Source organism: Tenebrio molitor, chromosome 9, assembly GCF_963966145.1.
Source record: "Tenebrio molitor chromosome 9, icTenMoli1.1, whole genome shotgun sequence".
NCBI classification, from domain to species: Eukaryota; Metazoa; Arthropoda; class Insecta; order Coleoptera; family Tenebrionidae; genus Tenebrio; species Tenebrio molitor.
The window spans coordinates 1,557,796-1,573,532 of NC_091054.1; the positions used below are offsets into that span (position 1 = coordinate 1,557,796).

At 39.2% G+C, this 15,737-nt stretch overlaps 5 protein-coding genes across 12 annotated transcripts in view; 3 read left to right on the forward strand and 2 right to left on the reverse strand.

Annotated features, from left to right (window-relative positions):
• LOC138138210 (bone morphogenetic protein 10-like) overlaps window positions 1-745 on the reverse strand; it is a 20,274-nt gene extending 19,529 nt beyond the window's left edge. Inside the window, exon 1 of the mRNA XM_069058007.1 lies at window positions 612-745. The gene's annotated coding sequence lies outside the window, so the exon portion shown is untranslated. The remainder of the gene's footprint in view (window positions 1-611) is intronic.
• LOC138138206 (long-chain-fatty-acid--CoA ligase 5) overlaps window positions 1-9,545 on the forward strand; it is a 25,256-nt gene extending 15,711 nt beyond the window's left edge. For 3 of the 6 annotated variants that reach the window (XM_069057999.1, XM_069058000.1, XM_069057998.1), the window contains exons 3-11: window positions 1,548-1,671; window positions 1,754-2,020; window positions 7,397-7,596; window positions 7,646-7,846; window positions 7,897-8,265; window positions 8,318-8,596; window positions 8,646-8,789; window positions 8,842-9,015; window positions 9,066-9,545. In XM_069057999.1, coding sequence (XP_068914100.1) covers window positions 1,548-1,671; window positions 1,754-2,020; window positions 7,397-7,596; window positions 7,646-7,846; window positions 7,897-8,265; window positions 8,318-8,596; window positions 8,646-8,789; window positions 8,842-9,015; window positions 9,066-9,203 — 1,896 coding nt within the window. In that variant the 3' untranslated portion in view covers window positions 9,204-9,545. Of the gene's footprint in view, window positions 1-883; window positions 1,296-1,547; window positions 1,672-1,753; window positions 2,021-7,396; window positions 7,597-7,645; window positions 7,847-7,896; window positions 8,266-8,317; window positions 8,597-8,645; window positions 8,790-8,841; window positions 9,016-9,065 lie in introns of those variants that run through there. The other 3 variants (XM_069058001.1, XM_069058002.1, XM_069058003.1) reach the window with 2 other exon arrangements.
• Window positions 9,546-9,632: 87 nt separating this feature from the next.
• LOC138138212 (large ribosomal subunit protein eL34-like) lies at window positions 9,633-10,654 on the reverse strand. Its single transcript, XM_069058010.1, has 3 exons — window positions 10,522-10,654; window positions 10,301-10,371; window positions 9,633-9,945 (listed from the first exon to the last, which is right to left on the reverse strand). The coding sequence occupies exons 2-3, from the start codon at window positions 10,363-10,365 to the stop codon at window positions 9,660-9,662; spliced, it is 351 nt and encodes a 116-aa protein (XP_068914111.1). The 5' UTR covers window positions 10,366-10,371; window positions 10,522-10,654; the 3' UTR covers window positions 9,633-9,659.
• On the forward strand, window positions 10,611-11,657 carry Vti1a (Vesicle transport through interaction with t-SNAREs 1a). Of its 2 annotated transcripts, XM_069058009.1 has the most exons (4): window positions 10,611-10,747; window positions 10,808-10,866; window positions 10,918-11,268; window positions 11,319-11,657. In XM_069058009.1, exons 1-4 carry the CDS (start codon window positions 10,654-10,656, stop codon window positions 11,469-11,471), a joined length of 657 nt encoding a protein of 218 aa, XP_068914110.1. In that variant the 5' UTR covers window positions 10,611-10,653; the 3' UTR covers window positions 11,472-11,657. The 2 variants fall into 2 exon arrangements, with proteins under 2 accessions (XP_068914110.1, XP_068914109.1); XM_069058008.1 differs by having other exon boundaries at window positions 10,654-10,866.
• A 1,041-nt stretch (window positions 11,658-12,698) lies between these two features.
• The window catches only part of tkv (thickveins), a 93,099-nt gene continuing 90,060 nt past the window's right edge, over window positions 12,699-15,737 (forward strand). Inside the window, exon 1 of one of the 2 annotated variants that reach the window (XM_069058031.1) lies at window positions 12,699-12,878. In XM_069058031.1, coding sequence (XP_068914132.1) covers window positions 12,800-12,878 — 79 coding nt within the window. In that variant the 5' untranslated portion in view covers window positions 12,699-12,799. The remainder of the gene's footprint in view (window positions 12,879-15,737) is intronic. The other variant, XM_069058034.1, reaches the window with a different exon arrangement.

The following is a 15,737-nucleotide window of genomic DNA, read 5'->3' on the forward strand; positions in this document are numbered from 1 at the left end:
AAATTTAAATAAGTCAAAAATCAGACAAGCTTTAGTTATTAATATTCAGAAAGACAGATTAAAAAAACTTTCAGTACAAAATATTTGGCGCCCTCTATCGACAAACTCGCAAAACATTCACTTTGCTCACTAGTGAGAAAATATTATTTCCTCACTAGTGATTAAATTGCCATCTTTGCCAACTATTTTCAGTGAGCAAAAACCACTAAAATTCAATGATAATGGGAATGCTCAACAGTTTTCAAAATGTTTCCTTTATTTTTGAAAATTTTTGGAAACACTGTTAAGGAGCCAGGAACTGCAGTGTCAACTCGTTGCATCCTTTTAATTGTTTTTTATCTTAAAAAATCTTTGGCAACCGCCGGCCACAGATGTTCCATTTTGTGACGTCTATATTGTGATGTCAAAAAGTGACAGTACACGGCGACCTAATAAAAACAGAATTTTGTCTAATAAAATGCAGAAATTTATTTGTTGCGATAGTGAGCAGTCAATCGTTCCAGTTCTAAACGTCGTCCCTATTTATTTTTAGAAAAATCCGTTTTCAAAACATCAAATCTACTAAATTCATTCACATTTTTAGATATTTCTGGCGGATAATTTTTACGTACCCATCCAGGGCCCTCTCCATCAATTTTATTTGTCCATAAACCACCGGACCCGCAGACTATCGCTTTTCGATGCTCGACCCCACACGGCAACTCGCACCCCGAAAAATTCCGAACCGCCACAACAAACGACAAATCACTGCGCCCTTGAACGTGTCTTTAATTAGAAAATTAATTAGGAATTTTCGGACAGTCAACTTGATGCAACGTTGTGCGTCCAGCGGGAGTGGGATGAGCGACGACTATTCTCGTCCGCTTTTATCCTTCAGGACGCCAGTCGTACCCATCCAGGCGTCGCGCGTCCAGACCCCAAATCAACACACAAAAACAAGAAGTGTTCAGTGTCAAGCGTGTCCGTTTTGGGGAATCGGCCGAGTCGTGACAAAAATTTTGCCGACGATTTTTTGAAAAAAAAAAATTGTGATTCTTGCGGCCCGAGCGGTTTCCCTCAGCTATTACATAAAATTTGTGGTCTTGAAGTTAAGCCAAATCAAAGTGTGACTAAGTGGACCCTTTTTAAAACTTTCAATGAGTATAAAAATACCGTCGAATTGTACAATTCGTTGCACCGTTGTCATGAGTCTTGAGATCTGAACAGTCGCCGAGATGTGTACTTGTTGTGCCACCGTGCCCCCTATTGCCATCCCCATCAACCTCAACAACCAATCAGACACCTACAATTACAAAGTGAGCTGGGTGCAATAAATCATGAATGAGTACTTCTGGTTTCGTTACCTCGTTCGTCCGTCGTAAAAATATTTTTATTAACCGCAATAAAACGCTTAACAGTTTGTCCGTCGATTGTTGCTATTTAAATTCCGGCTATTTTTCGATAAGGTCGCGCTTTAAATTGGCTTGTTTGTTTACTCAGTCACGGCGTCAACGCCGTGATGCCCCAAGTCTCCACATTTGGACCAACGCTTGTTCGTTCTGTTCCAGGGTCCGGAGCTGATCCGGGTGTCGCGGTTCTACAAGGAAGCCAAGGAGGGCAAGTTCGTCAGTTACGTGTTCCCGGACACCAAGACCCTCTACGAGTCCTTCAGGAGAGGCGCGAAAGAGTCGAGTGAGTCGCACGATCGTGATAAATTTGAAATTCTTGGCAAGGGGCCCGAGACACTGGTGGCTTATGTTTGGTTCTCTGTTAGATAACGGTCCCTGTTTGGGCTGGAGGGAATCCTACAACAAACCCTACCAATGGCTGAACTACAACGAGGCCCTTCTCAGGGCCAAGAACTTCGGCTCGGGGATGGTGGCGCAGGGACTCGCTCCTGGTACCACCTTCATCGGGATCTACTCGCAGAATTGCCCCGAGTGGATCCTCACCGAGCAGGCGGCGTACTGCTACAGCATGGTACTGGTACCGCTTTACGACACTCTGGGTCCCGATGCATGTGCCTTTATTATTAAACAAGGTAAGACACAGTACTTGTTCCTGTTGGGAAAAATCTAGAGCGTGGGTTTTGTGCTCTTTTGACCCATAACGCCCAGTTCTCTCACACAACAGTGAAACAACTCTGACGTACCAAATAGTTAACAAACTCGTGGCCTATATGGTGATTAGGTGTTTCAAATTAAAATTGTGGTTTTCTAAACCGCAGTACCACTTACAAATTAGTTTTGATCTTTGATCCTCATGAATTTAGACTCTTTCTGAATTATCTGTTGTTTTCGTATTTCGTGTTATTTAAAAAATTTAAAAAAATATTTCATTGGCTTTTATATCGAGGGTTCATTTAAATTTATCCTTAATAAAGTTGGCGTTGAAGAGTCGATTGTGAACGCACCACTCATCAGTCTGCAGAGTAAAAACACAAACAACGCAAAAAGTGAGGTTAGATTTAAAGAGCTGATCCGTGACTCTTCGACGCCAACTTTGAGGATAAATTTAAATGAACACCCAATAATACAACAAAAAGACATAAAGGACAGCTGTGGAAAACAAAATTTCTGCATTTCTTAATAAACTCTTACTTATCAACTTTGACATTTCCGCACAGGCTATTTTAAAAAATTGTTTCCCTCCAGAATACAAAATATCTGCACAAAACCCTATTTTCCAAATTAGAACGAATAAAAAAAATGGGGACTGTATTTACCAATCACAACCTTGTTTGATGGAATTTCGGCAAAATCTCTCTTTATTGATTGAAGATATGCCACACATTTTCAGAAGTAGGTTTTTTCCCCCTAGCCGGTCCCTATCTCCTTTTTTGTTGATTATATTATTATAATATAAACAGTATTGACAAACATAACCTACTTTCGTTTTGACAGTTGACGATAGTCGCAGTCTATTGAATCAATCTCCGACACGACTTTGGTTATTTATTTATTTATGTCCAACTCTTCTTATATCACATTTTTTTCTTCTCTCCTAATTGAACAATAAATAAAATTTCCAGTGATGATGACTTTTATGGATTTTTTTATATTCTAAATATTGATTTTATTTTATAAACAAATCTTGATATTTTTTTAGAATTTGTTTCAATGCTATTTTAATTAGAAGTAGAAGTCTAATTTCATAAACTAAATTAAAGCGGTAATAGACGACTTTTAAGTAATTTGTTATGAAATTTTGAAAAACATATTCGTGATTTTTACCTCCTTCCCCAGATTCCATTTTATTTTATTATTCCTTTAATAACAACACAAATAAAATATCATTTTAGGTGTTTCTTTTTATTTTCAATGTTTTATACATTGCTAGAGCTTGATTATAAACTTTATTTTTATATTCAACTACTCGGCTGTCTTGTGGACAATTGCTTCTTACACGCCTGAGTGACTCTGGAAAGAGCGGGTTGGGTCCCGCCTCTCGATGCAGATTGGCTCGCTTTTACGGAGCCGTAGTCTTTTTTATAAAGAGAGAGGGAGGAGTGAACGAAACGAACACGTTTAGAGCGTGAACGAAAGTGGGCCGGGCCTGCGACACCTACTTTTACGAAAGTTGGGACCAAAAACGCGACACGAACGCAGCCCGCTCATTGGCCGGCCAATGATAGTGCAGAGTGCAGACAGTGCCATGGGCAAAAACGGGACGCGAACTGACACCGCTTAAAATGGTATTTATTCCTTTCGGAAACACACCTAAATATGGAGATATGTATTAATCATTTTATTGATAATTTCGTCATCTATTATTTTCTTGTGGTCACACATTAAAAATATTGGTTGTTGCCATTTTCTGCATAATCCATAAATATCGAAAACAAATACGTTTTTTTATCCGTCTAGGAACCATGAAATTCGTAAGCGTTGATATCGTAATCAATGTGCGGCATTATTGACATTTCATCAAAAATTAAAGTACTATTCCGGCCACCCTTTTCCCCTCATTTTACAAAAATTGGGTGTAGTTTAACCCTTATTGTAATTATGATTGACGTTTGCAAATTAAAATTTGAAATTTATTACTGTCACCCATAAGAACATAGACACAATTTGATTGAAACATGGCAACATGTCAAGTGAGGTTATTCGTTCCTGAAGGCTGCTTTATAACTTACGTGAGTTGAATGACAGTTGTGGACGAAATTTTTTGTCCGCCATTGTACACAATTTGTCCCGATTCAAAATTCAAAACTTTTTAACATAAAATGTCAAAAGTGACATACATACATCAATTGAAAACATTTATTTTATTTAAAATCATAGTTTAAAATCCGACTATACGCCCTCTGTGGTAGGTGCGCGCAAACATTTCCACAAAATTTCTAATCTGGTTTGCATTCTATACTATTTTATTTTATCTATGGGATTAGGACGCTGCAGAATTTTTGACAGATGTTTATCTGCCCAAATTGCGGAACGAAGAAGCTTTAAGGGAATTCTATTTTTGATTTCGATTTGTTCTTAGACTTGTCATAAAGTGTTTGCAACCCTTCGAACGCAACAAGCCAGGTCAAGGTTGAAAGGTAGATGACTGATTTTTCAAACCCTGCTTCCCATACGGCTTTACAAATTGAACTGCGTGAAGTAGAGCGGAAAATTCGCCTCTGAAATTTACCTCTTCGTGTCTCCTTCAATTTAGACCTCGCACGACCGAAAAATGAGCTCTGCATAATAATAACAACATGCATTGTGGAACCAAAATATCAGCAAAGGTTTTCTGAACATCCACTGCACCTGAAACTTCCTTGATGGCTTTTCGCTCTTCTTAAGTACTACGTTGACTCACATTTGTATTCTGGATCATAGCTTCATCGTTAATTGCTATTCGATAAAAAATTGCTTCCGGGTCATCCGCTCAAAGTTCAAGAAAACAAATGACTTGAACTTTGACTCTCTTTACTCCGACTATTCCCGTAATAACGAGTAATGGTTTCGCTGACAATCTCTGCGAATCTTCAATTCTTCAACTATCTGGAGAATTCGACGGTCTTCGGGTTATCTCATTACCATGTTTTCGATTGTTGTTATTAAATGTGTCATTCATAACAAGAGTTTATCGCCATTTTTTTACAGATGTATTGTTCTTCTCAAGAGATTTTATCATAGATGTCGCTTTATATGCGCCACTCACTCGTACAATATTTTTTGTTTCAAAACTGAATTGCCCTTTGAAGAAGTGAATTTCTCCACTGTTATCGGTCCAATTTAATTTAAATTTTGTAACAGCTGAAAACGCAACGACACCGTTTCAAAACAATTTCGCGTGATGTTGGGGACAAGACAATGGACTTAAATTAAATGTTTCTGTCTTGAGAAATTTTGATTGGGTCAATGATCGAAGCGTAGATGATCAAGTCTTTTTTGCGCTTGACGTATTATTGTCACAACACTTGGTATTTTTTATAGTGACTTTTTAAAACTGTTGATAGCTTACAAAATAATTATTTAGAATTCTGTTTTGGCATAGTTTATTTTAAAAGCATGAAGATAATTATTGTTTCATCAATAAAACCAAATCAATACATGAGTAAATTACTAGAAGTTGATAATAATCTCCAGTTGTTTATTCAGTTGATTTTTATTTCAAAAATATTTGTATGCATAAATAAAGCTCAAACGAGACCGTAAATTTAATTTACTTAATATTTAGTAAACGTTCCCATTGTGTTAATAAAAATAAACTAACTTTGATTATTTCATTTCTTTTTAGCAGTTAAGCAATAGAAACGTTGAGTAATTTAAATTGAAACTGTGATTATTCTTCCAAAGCAAATGTAACAACACGACCAAGAATAAGAGTACAAAGTCAACAATAAAGACAGAAATATGTAATTCAGAAAACAATGTTTTTGTTTTATTTAACCGGAAGTAGACAATTTTATACCTACCCTTCAAACAAAATTACTGTTTTTTGGTACAATCGTTGTAGTACTCGTAAAGATGTAGTAAAATTAGATTCTAATAATTTTCTAAACCTTGTGTTTATTTTTAGTCTTCAAGTTGCGTGTTCGTAACAGTTTTACTACGAGATAATAGTTGGAAAATGTTTGTTTTTTTATTCTTAATACTCAACAATCAAATGCATCAAATCACCAACTGGCAGTGAAAAGCTTGAGGCCACAAAGGAACCCTCCAATAATATATTTATTGAACCAGGCGTATTAGCGACGCTATAAACTCTAATTGGAACAAGTCAGTCAACACATCAGATGGTTCAAAAATGATTCATTTATTTTATTTAATAATTCGTGATGAGTATTTAGCAGATCAACAGTACTCTAAAGTCCATTCAAAAAACCACCACCTGTTGCTTTAGGTTGGTAAAATTTAAAAAACCCTAAGTAGTTATTTTTTCATACTATGTTGGTAACCATAAATTATGACATTTATTTGATTTAAAATAAAATTCAATTGCTTGGAATTTCGTTCAAATTGTTTTATTATTGCTCAACACGTTTCATTTATTTATTAATTCATATTATTTTTACTTAAACATGCCCAGAACAAAATTCACACGAACCCCTGATAAATTTCTCACCAAATTTTCCACTAGGCAGCGTTGCCGATAGCAATTATCGAGGAAAATGTGACTTTGGTGGTTTTTTTAATTTTTAATGGACTTTAATCTATGATAATGTTTTTTTTTAAATCTTGTTTAACCTTTTTTGTTTCTTTGCTAAGCAATGGCGGCTCGTCAGGTGAGACGATGCTTCACTTAGAATTTTTTCTATTGTTTTTTTACTATAAATTGTCATTTTCAAATATTTTCCTTAACACTTGGAGTTCACAAACCGGGTCAAAAATGACCTGGAAGTCACATTTTTTGTTATAATTGCCCAATACAATTTTTCTCATTTTTGCGCTTTTAGATATGTGATTGTATAATCATTGATGGGTCATTTTTGACCCGGTTGTGGTATTCTTCGAATCGACGGTTTGTAACAACATAACCTCAAAATTACTTACGAATGAATGTCGTAATATTTTTACATTGCGTGATATTGTTTTTCAGATTGGAGTGATTGGACGAAAAACGTTGGCGGAACCATTTTCAAAGATTTCTTTATATCTTTTATTTTGTATCAAATTATTATTTTTCGTTACTTATAAATAAAAGGGTTTTTGTTAAAATAAAAAATGTCTGAAACATGTTTTTAATGGCTTATTTATAAAACGGGTCAAATTTGACCCATTTTGGTACAATCTGGTAAAAAATTATTCTGGTATTCCTAGTGTAAACATTTTATAGTGACCTCAATCCAAATTACTTTTTTTAATTTAAGTCCTGGTACAATCACTGCTACTATTATAAACACTCTAATCCCATTTGAACCCATGTACTTTTTACTTTTTCGCAGTAACATTGTAAAACCAACTGAAAAACCTCCTTTCAGCTGAAATCTCTGTCGTCGTGTGCGAGGACGACCAGAAGTGCAACCTCCTCCTGGACCGCTCCCCTCGGTGCCTCCGCAAACTAATCGTCTACAAAGACGTCCGACCCGCGACCCGCCAAAGAGCGAAGAACCGCGGAGTGGAAATCATCAAATTCCACGACGTCGAGGTTCTCGGTTCCAAATCGAACCATCCCGAAGTTGTAAGTACTCTTTCGCATTGCCCAACTCCTCTTCAGCCAGCTTTTGCAGCCTCCCAAACCGTCAGATCTCTGCACCATTTGCTACACCAGCGGTACCACCGGTAACCCCAAAGGCGTCATGTTGACTCACGAGAACGTGGTCGCCTCTATGAGCGCCGTCCTCATGCAGATGGGCGACCACAAGGTGAAGAGTTCCGACGTTCTCATCTCGTTCCTGCCTTTGGCCCACATGCTGGAGCGGTGCTGCGAGGTACCTACTAGTCCCCCATAGCGCGGCGCAATATTGATCGCTTGTTTTAGAACGCCATGTACATGATGGGGGCTTCGGTGGGGTTCTATCTGGGGGACATACGGCGGTTATCCGACGACATGAAAGCCCTGAAGCCCACGGTGACCCCCGCAGTTCCTCGGCTTCTCAACAGGATCTACGACAAAGTCCAGGCTGAGGTGAACGCGAGCTGCGTCAAGAAGATGCTCTTCAACATGGCGATGAGCGCAAAAGAGAGCGAAATCAAAAGGGGAGTCTTGAGGAGTAACAGCTTTTGGGACATGCTGGTCTTCAGGAAGGTCCAAGAAGGAATGGGAGGGCGGTTGAGACTCATGCTCGTAGGCTCGGCTCCCCTCGCCGAGAACGTCCTCACCTTCATGAGATGCGCTCTAGGGTGCTTGGTACTAATTCTTCTTCTCACTTGGAAGGTTCCTTCTAACAGATTCTTTACAGGTGATTGAGGGATACGGCCAGACGGAATGTTGCGCCCCTATCACTCTCACCATCCAAGGAGACCACGTGCCAGGTCACGTTGGCCCCCCTGTAGCCTGCTGTTGTGTCAAACTGATCGACGTACCCGAGATGGAGTACTGGGCCAAGAACAATCAAGGCGAGGTGTGCGTCAAGGGAACCAACGTGTTCCAAGGCTACTACAAAGACCCCGAAAAGACTGAAGAGACAAAAGATGAACAAGGGTGGCACCACACCGGCGACGTCGGCATGTGGATGCCGGTAAGTGCTCTCCTCCTGTCAAAACGCCGTCTAAACGCGACATTTCCAGAACGGAACTCTGAAAATCATCGACCGGCGGAAACACATCTTCAAGCTGTCCCAAGGCGAGTACATCGTCCCCGAAAAGATCGAGAACATCTACATCCGGTCCCAATACGTGAGCCAGCTCTACGTCCACGGCGAATCTTTGAAGGTCAGCCATAATCGACGCGAAAACCACTCGAACATAAATTTTGTTTTTGCAGTCGTGCATCATCGCCATCGTTGTTCCCGACGTCGACGTGATCAAGTGCTGGGCGAGTGAAAACGGCATTCCGGGCACTCTGAGTGTGCTGTGCAACAACGACGACGTCAAACAGTTAATCCAGGACGACATGATTGCGTGGGGCAAGGAAGCCGGACTCAAGTCGTTCGAACAAGTGAGTATCGACGTTTCCTGCGGTGTCGTTCGTCAATTGTCATTTTCTAGGTCAAAGACATCTATTTACATCCCGATCCGTTCAGTGTACAGAATGGACTGTTGACTCCCACGTTGAAATCGAAACGTCCTCAACTCAAAGCTTACTTCAAACCGCAAATAGAAGATATGTACAGCAAACTGACGTAAATTGTTCGACAAGTATTAGGAAATTATTAGATCTAGAAAGCACCAAAGCAGAATTTCTTATTCAGAACAAGAGACTTGTTTAATAGCAATATGAGTCAACCGAAATTGCAATAAATTTTGCATATCTTCGCGTCCACTACAGTGGCCGTAAAAAGGTTGCCAAATCATGTTATTTTGATATTACGTTACGTGTTCATTTATTCCCAACCACATTATCAACTATGCATTATCTTGCCTTTTAGCCATAGGTTTAACACTGTTAATCACCCTTTATGACTTATCTTAGGTTAGACATTTTGTTGTATCTGACAGCCTATTTTATTTATTGTTCGTTGTTATATTCTAAGCAACCCCTTTAATAAAATTATTTGCAAAAAAACTGACTCTCACTGGGACATCAGGTTTGAAAAAATAACTGAAAAACCTACATAGAAATTATCTTTTTATTAACTCGTCCTATTTCTTGGTTTTCACACCAGCCTGTTGTGCTTTCAACACCTTAACAACAATCTTCTGTTCCTCGATGAGGAAAGCTCTGACGATTTTTTCTTTGACGCACTTGTGGCACAAGACGCCACCGTATGCGCGTTTCACAGTCTTCTTGCGCCTGCACAAGCGGGAGCGTTCCTGAGGGCGCGCGGGAAGGATTCCTCTAAGCTTGTCCTTGCACTGACCACACCTGGGGATCTTCTTGGGTTTTTTAAGATATTGGTATACCAATTTGCCACCAGGCGTGCGGACGCTATAACAAAAAACAAAAATTGTAAACCACCAAAAACTTACAAACACAAATCGAAATCTTGACCAAAGAAGTCAGTCAATGAACGAAAATGTTGTCGTCACCGGAATCGGGACTCTAGCCATAACTCATCATAACACAATTCACTCCACCTTTTTTTAATACAGTGTGACTCGACATATCGATAATTATTGATTCAAATCAATAACAAGGAAATAATGTCTTGTTGAAAGACTACAGCTCTACCAACGACTTAAAATTACATAACCTCAAAACTTGGGTTGCTATTTTTACCCCGTTTTGGGGCCTCCGTACAACACTACTTGCCTCTTCAACTAACAAGAGTTGTTTTACTTACATGTGCCGCCTGTTTGACTTGGTATTGTACGACAAACGTCGCCTGAACACTAGCCGCTGGACCATGTTGGCCTAGAATCAAACACGGAATTACCACAAAATAATCACAGAAAACCAACAACTTGACGTTTTATTAAACATAAACGTCCCTTTTTATCTTAAAATTACAAATATTACGGCCGATGATCGCCGATTAAAAATCGCAGCAATGTTTTCACTAACCTGTCAAGTTTCGCGTGCGGGGAAAAAGGAAAGCATGCGCAGGCGTACCAGCACTACCAACCCAACACCATCAGTCATCGCCATCTACGTCAAAAATGTCGAAATCAAATTTCTCCTGATACAAACTCAAAAATGGTTTCTCTGTTTGAGAACTATGAACAGCAATATTCAGTGCTAACGGCTGATATTACGGCCCAGATAGGCCTGCTGGGAGCATCGGCCACAAGTAAGAACCCCAAACTTGACAGTCAGCGATATTCGCTTGTTTTTTTTGTTTTGTTTGTAGAGGATCGTCGCCAACTCATCTCAAATATAGAAAGACATGTCGAGGAAGCGCAAGAACTGGTAAGTTAGCGGCCCGCGTGGTGCCTAATTAACGTAATAGTCTCTGCGTAGCTGGAACAAATGGATTTGGAGGTTAGAGAAGTCGAATCGGCCAAAAGACAAAGGTGCAGAACCAAGCTAGATTGCTACCGTGCTGAACTCAAGCGACTGACGTTGGAATATATTAAGGCGCGGTCGATAAAACAGGGAGCGTTGAGTTACGACAGCGCGGAAGAATTGAACGATGTGAGGATTTCGTCCGATCAGAAGCAGAGGCTTCTGGACAATTCAGAAAAAGTGGAGAGGACGGGGCGGCAGCTCGAAGAAGGGTACAGAGTTGTGATCGAGACGCAAGAAATTGGTACTCAGGTGTTGCAGAATTTGAGTGATCAAAGGGAGACTATCAAGAGGACGCGATCTAGGGTATAAATGCATTTTGGGTAAAAAGTTTTGATAATTGTACAAGGTTTCAGCTGAGGGAGACTGACGAGGAGCTAGGGAGGTCGTCAAGGCTTATGAGTTCCATGATAATGAGGTCCATTCAACAAAAAATCGTCTTGTTCATTGTTGGTGCCTGTTTTATAATTGCTCTGTCTGTGGGGCTGTATTTAGGCTTCAGCAAGTAATTTTTACAATTAGGAGTTGTATATAATAAGCAAAAACAAAAGTATTCTATTGTGTCATATTACTTCTTATTTTATTGTTATTTAGTTTTGTTATTACATTCCTGTTATTTGTGATGTTCTTGTTCGCACTGATTTTAGGGCTAGCGAGATATTTAACTTATTTTAATAATACAAAAGTACAAATTTTGTTGTTATTTTACTTAATACGGTTTATCCTTTTTATGTAAAAAACGTCAAAAATAACACATCGTTAGGTCTTTTTCGGATTAGATAAAAGAACATTTAAATGAATATAAACTTTTTAAATCGAGTATTTTTATGTATGCGTAATGTTTTTTTTTTGCAAGCAAGTTGGCTGAAAGTTTTGAATTTTGTTTAGTAGCTTAAAAAGTTTCATACAAACAAATGTCGATGGAATTACACAATCATAATGAAAGAAAAAAATAAAAACCAGTTTTTCCGATTACATAATTATAAGGAAAATCTGTGAACAGATATGTTAAGTACATATTGATTTAACATTAGTACAACAGAAACGAAAATGAGAAAAAAAAGGGTCAATCACTGAAAGAATTGAAGGAACATTAGTCGATGTTACAATTTTTTATATTACGAACTTAACGACAGATCATGAAAACGAGAAAATCTAAAAGATACTACACTATTTCCGCTAAATCAAAAACAATAGTAACTTATTTAACGAGTTCGTGTGTAAATTAGGCTTTTTTTTTGGCATGAGTGGGCCAGTTTATAACACGAGGGTTTTAAACGGTCACTAGTACTAGTGCCAAAAAGAGCCCAATTTACACACGAACGAGTTGAATACGTTTTTTTTTTTGTTTGACGAGCCCCGTAAAGGCTCCAAATCGCTTAAAATCTTTAAAATTAGCTTGGCATTTCGTTTTGACAAGTTGCGACATTTATCAAAATCCGTTCACAAAGGAGAAAATTCTGAAATTCTGACAGCGTCGAACAAAAAATGATGTAACACTTTTTCATATTTTTTATTCCATATTGAAAAAAATACCTAAAAGGGTGAAATGATTCATTTCCAAGAAGGTGTAGGGACAATAATTTAATTTTAACTACAAGCGTTTTAAATGACTTGTATTATGTAATGTTGTTTTTATTGTCCATTAGTTGTTGACATTTTCGAGCAGCTGAGCTGGTTTGAAATTTGAAGAAAGCGCGCCTTCGACATGACAGTCCGGTAGATGTCGCGTCACTCCGTGAAAAACATCAAGTCGCCATCGAGGTATCTTGTGTGTTGGATTGTGTCGTATTTGTGCAGCGATTTGTGTCCTTGTGTATGCATTTTGGCGTGTAAAATGGCCGGTTCTCCCGAATCGGGGGTGCAGATAATCAGTCCCCTGAACAACGCATCCGCTGCGGGCTTCGTGCAGACATGTAAGTACCCCTCTTGTTGGTTATGTTCCATGGCCTTCTGGTATGCGTCATTGCGATCTTAAAATCCGAGCGGAGCAGCTGTGCCGACGTTTGCGATTCCGGTGTGTTCATTCATAAATCCGAGATAAATCCGGCCCACGACTATCAGTTGTTGTGACGCGACTCTGCCCACCGTTCTCTTATCTCCGTTATCGATTCGGCAAGGGCCGAATCTGATCCGGAGCGCACACTTGTCCCGCCGGTGAAATCTAGAGCGCTTCGGTGCTCCGGGTGAGGAGATCCGGAAATGGACGTCGCAGGGGGACAAGGTCGCTCTACGGGGTCGCCTTTTAAATGACACGGCGAGGGGGGAAAACGCGGAAACGCGAGGCGGTAATGAACTCGCTGGCGAGCCTGGCGCGATCTGTCAAATTTGACAGGATATTGACATATGACATGTGATCGCCTAGAGCTATGACGGCTGCCAGTGGCGTAGCGAAAGGACAAGCGATATCCCCTCGATCCCGCATCATCCGCAGTCACTCCAAATTCTGTCGGTAACAGTGTTTTAAACGTCAATCACACGTGATTTAAAAAACGAAAACTGCCAATCCCAGAGTGCCGCGAACTGTCAAATTGACATAAATGACATAAGCTGGACTGAACAGTACATTTTTATATTTGTTGTCTTTAGTTTTTTACACGTGTTATTTTCTTGTAATTCATTTTAACAATGCGATGTTGATTGCGATCTACATATAATGAATATATTAAAAGGATTTGCATAATTATTAATGAATAAAAATCAAAATGATCACATGTTCTCCAAGACTGATTGTCTATTGCATAAGTTGACATCATCTTCTTGATGGGTGTAGCCATATTTATTGCGATTTTGTAGAGTGGGTGTTACTTGTTACGACCTAATAAATACCACATAGACCTATTTATAGACATCTTGGCTATACACTCTTCGCTGCAATTAGGCGCACACATATTTCGAAAATATAAAAATTTTAAATATTTCACGTATTATAAATTATTTATATCATAAACGGAACAAATACGATTCACTTTTATGTTTTGTACCAAGACATTGTTAAGCCACTTCCGCTCAATTGTTCTATGTCATTAATGTACCGGATGGAGAACAATTTGGTTTGGCTTTTTTGCAAATCATAAAATCGTCTTAAAAGTCGTACAGATGATTCTAGCAGAAGCTTCTTCTAATTGCCTAAAAGTCATTGTTGTTATTTACAAATTTGGTCCACTTTGAATTTGACAGTTAAGAGTATAACCGTATGTTTCAATCTACGAATCAATTTCTGTTTTTCATGGTCTACAGCTTTCCCATTTTTTTGTTTGTTTGCCCTACTTTGAAAGTAAAATCACACTTTGTAATTTATTTTAATTTATCTTTTGTTAGATATTTATAAATATATTTTTTAATTTAGCGATTTTTTCATTCCAAACATTTTTAAACATACATATTCCGCATTAAAATGTTTTTATAAAATTATCGTTATTTTACCACCGCATATTTACGACTTTGGTGCCCGTCTTTGCACCTTCGCCTCGACTCCAACCCATATATTCATGACTTTGGAGCCGGCTCCACCGAAATTCTCTCCGACCACAACAAAATAAAACGCAAACCCGAAACAGGTTACCGGCAATAAATCTCGTCAGGGCCCACAATATTAACCCCGAACTGGTCTGCTATACTCTGCGCCTCCATGCCATACCACTCGTCCGAAGCCGTCTCGGATGGAAAGCGCAGCAAGCGAACCCTGTTGCACCAAGCTCGGCCATTTTCGCGTCACCTGACCGGCTCCCACGGTCACGTGCGCCGCATACGTCGCTTCGCAGTATATCTACACCTCCCCGTACCTGATTATAAAATACCGCGAGGTAAAGGTGTTAGATTAATTATGTTTCTGACGCGTTAAGGCTCCAGACACGATTTCGTGGTGGTTGTTTTTTGTGTTGGTCGGGAGATCACAATGGTACCGATAAAAAAAATTGAAAAGGAGGAATGGTAAAAAACGCGCAGTCATAAGCGGCTTACGTTGAGAGATCTTTTGTCAGATTCTCGCCCGGCGAAGAGGGTTTTTGTTGGCGGGTAATAGATGTCGTTGGGTCGTCGGAATGTCGTATCGAAGGGCATTTTTTTTCCGACTTTCGAAAGTCCCATCTGAAAGGCGCGCGTACCCGTCCGCCAACATAAATAAATTCGTTTAAGTTTATTATGCCATTGAGATATCGCGCTATTAATTTGCATATCCCATTGAAAGATTAAATAATTTATTTGTTTATGATTAAAATAACCTTTATCGAGAGGCGGCCGGAGTCATGCGTTAAATATAACGCACTCCGCGATACGAACCGTCTCTGGAAATTGCTGTTTTCAATTAATTAGTTATGTCATAGTGAAGAGATAATTGACGGATAATAATGGTCGGTGTGTGCGCACGCGGAGACAATGTTGCGGAGAGATCCGACGTTATTTGCTTATATTATTATGCCGAACCACCTACGTGGTGGACCGAAATTATATGTTCGGCATACGTAATTGCCGCAATTATTTTTTATTACCGACAACTTTCGTACTTGAGTAACGAGGAAAATGTAAATAGTAATTATTGGAAGTGGGGACCCCTCTCATCCGACAAGTTCACGCCGCCACTGGACCACCGAAAAATGTTTATCACATATTTTTCCTTAAACTGTTCTCTCTCTGTTTAAAGACGACAAAGATTTAAAGACGTTAATTTCGTCGTTAATATGTGCCCCTTAGTACAATTGTTTACATAATAATCGGCACGCTTTTGGTGTCAAACACTCGGATCACGTGGGCGCGATACGACAGAAATGATTTTG

Excerpts from the sequence above, each read along its gene's own strand:
- LOC138138212 (XM_069058010.1), bottom strand. The coding sequence starts at position 10,365 with ATGGTCCAGCGGCTAGTGTTCAGGCGACGTTTGTCGTACAATACCAAG. Across the intron at positions 9,946-10,300 it reads AAGTCAAACAGGCGGCACAT|CGTCCGCACGCCTGGTGGCA; the intron begins GTAAGTAAAACA and ends TTTTTGTTATAG.
- Vti1a (XM_069058008.1), top strand. The coding sequence starts at position 10,654 with ATGGTTTCTCTGTTTGAGAACTATGAACAGCAATATTCAGTGCTAACG. Across the intron at positions 10,867-10,917 it reads TCGAGGAAGCGCAAGAACTG|CTGGAACAAATGGATTTGGA; the intron begins GTAAGTTAGCGG and ends GTCTCTGCGTAG. Across the intron at positions 11,269-11,318 it reads TCAAGAGGACGCGATCTAGG|CTGAGGGAGACTGACGAGGA; the intron begins GTATAAATGCAT and ends ACAAGGTTTCAG.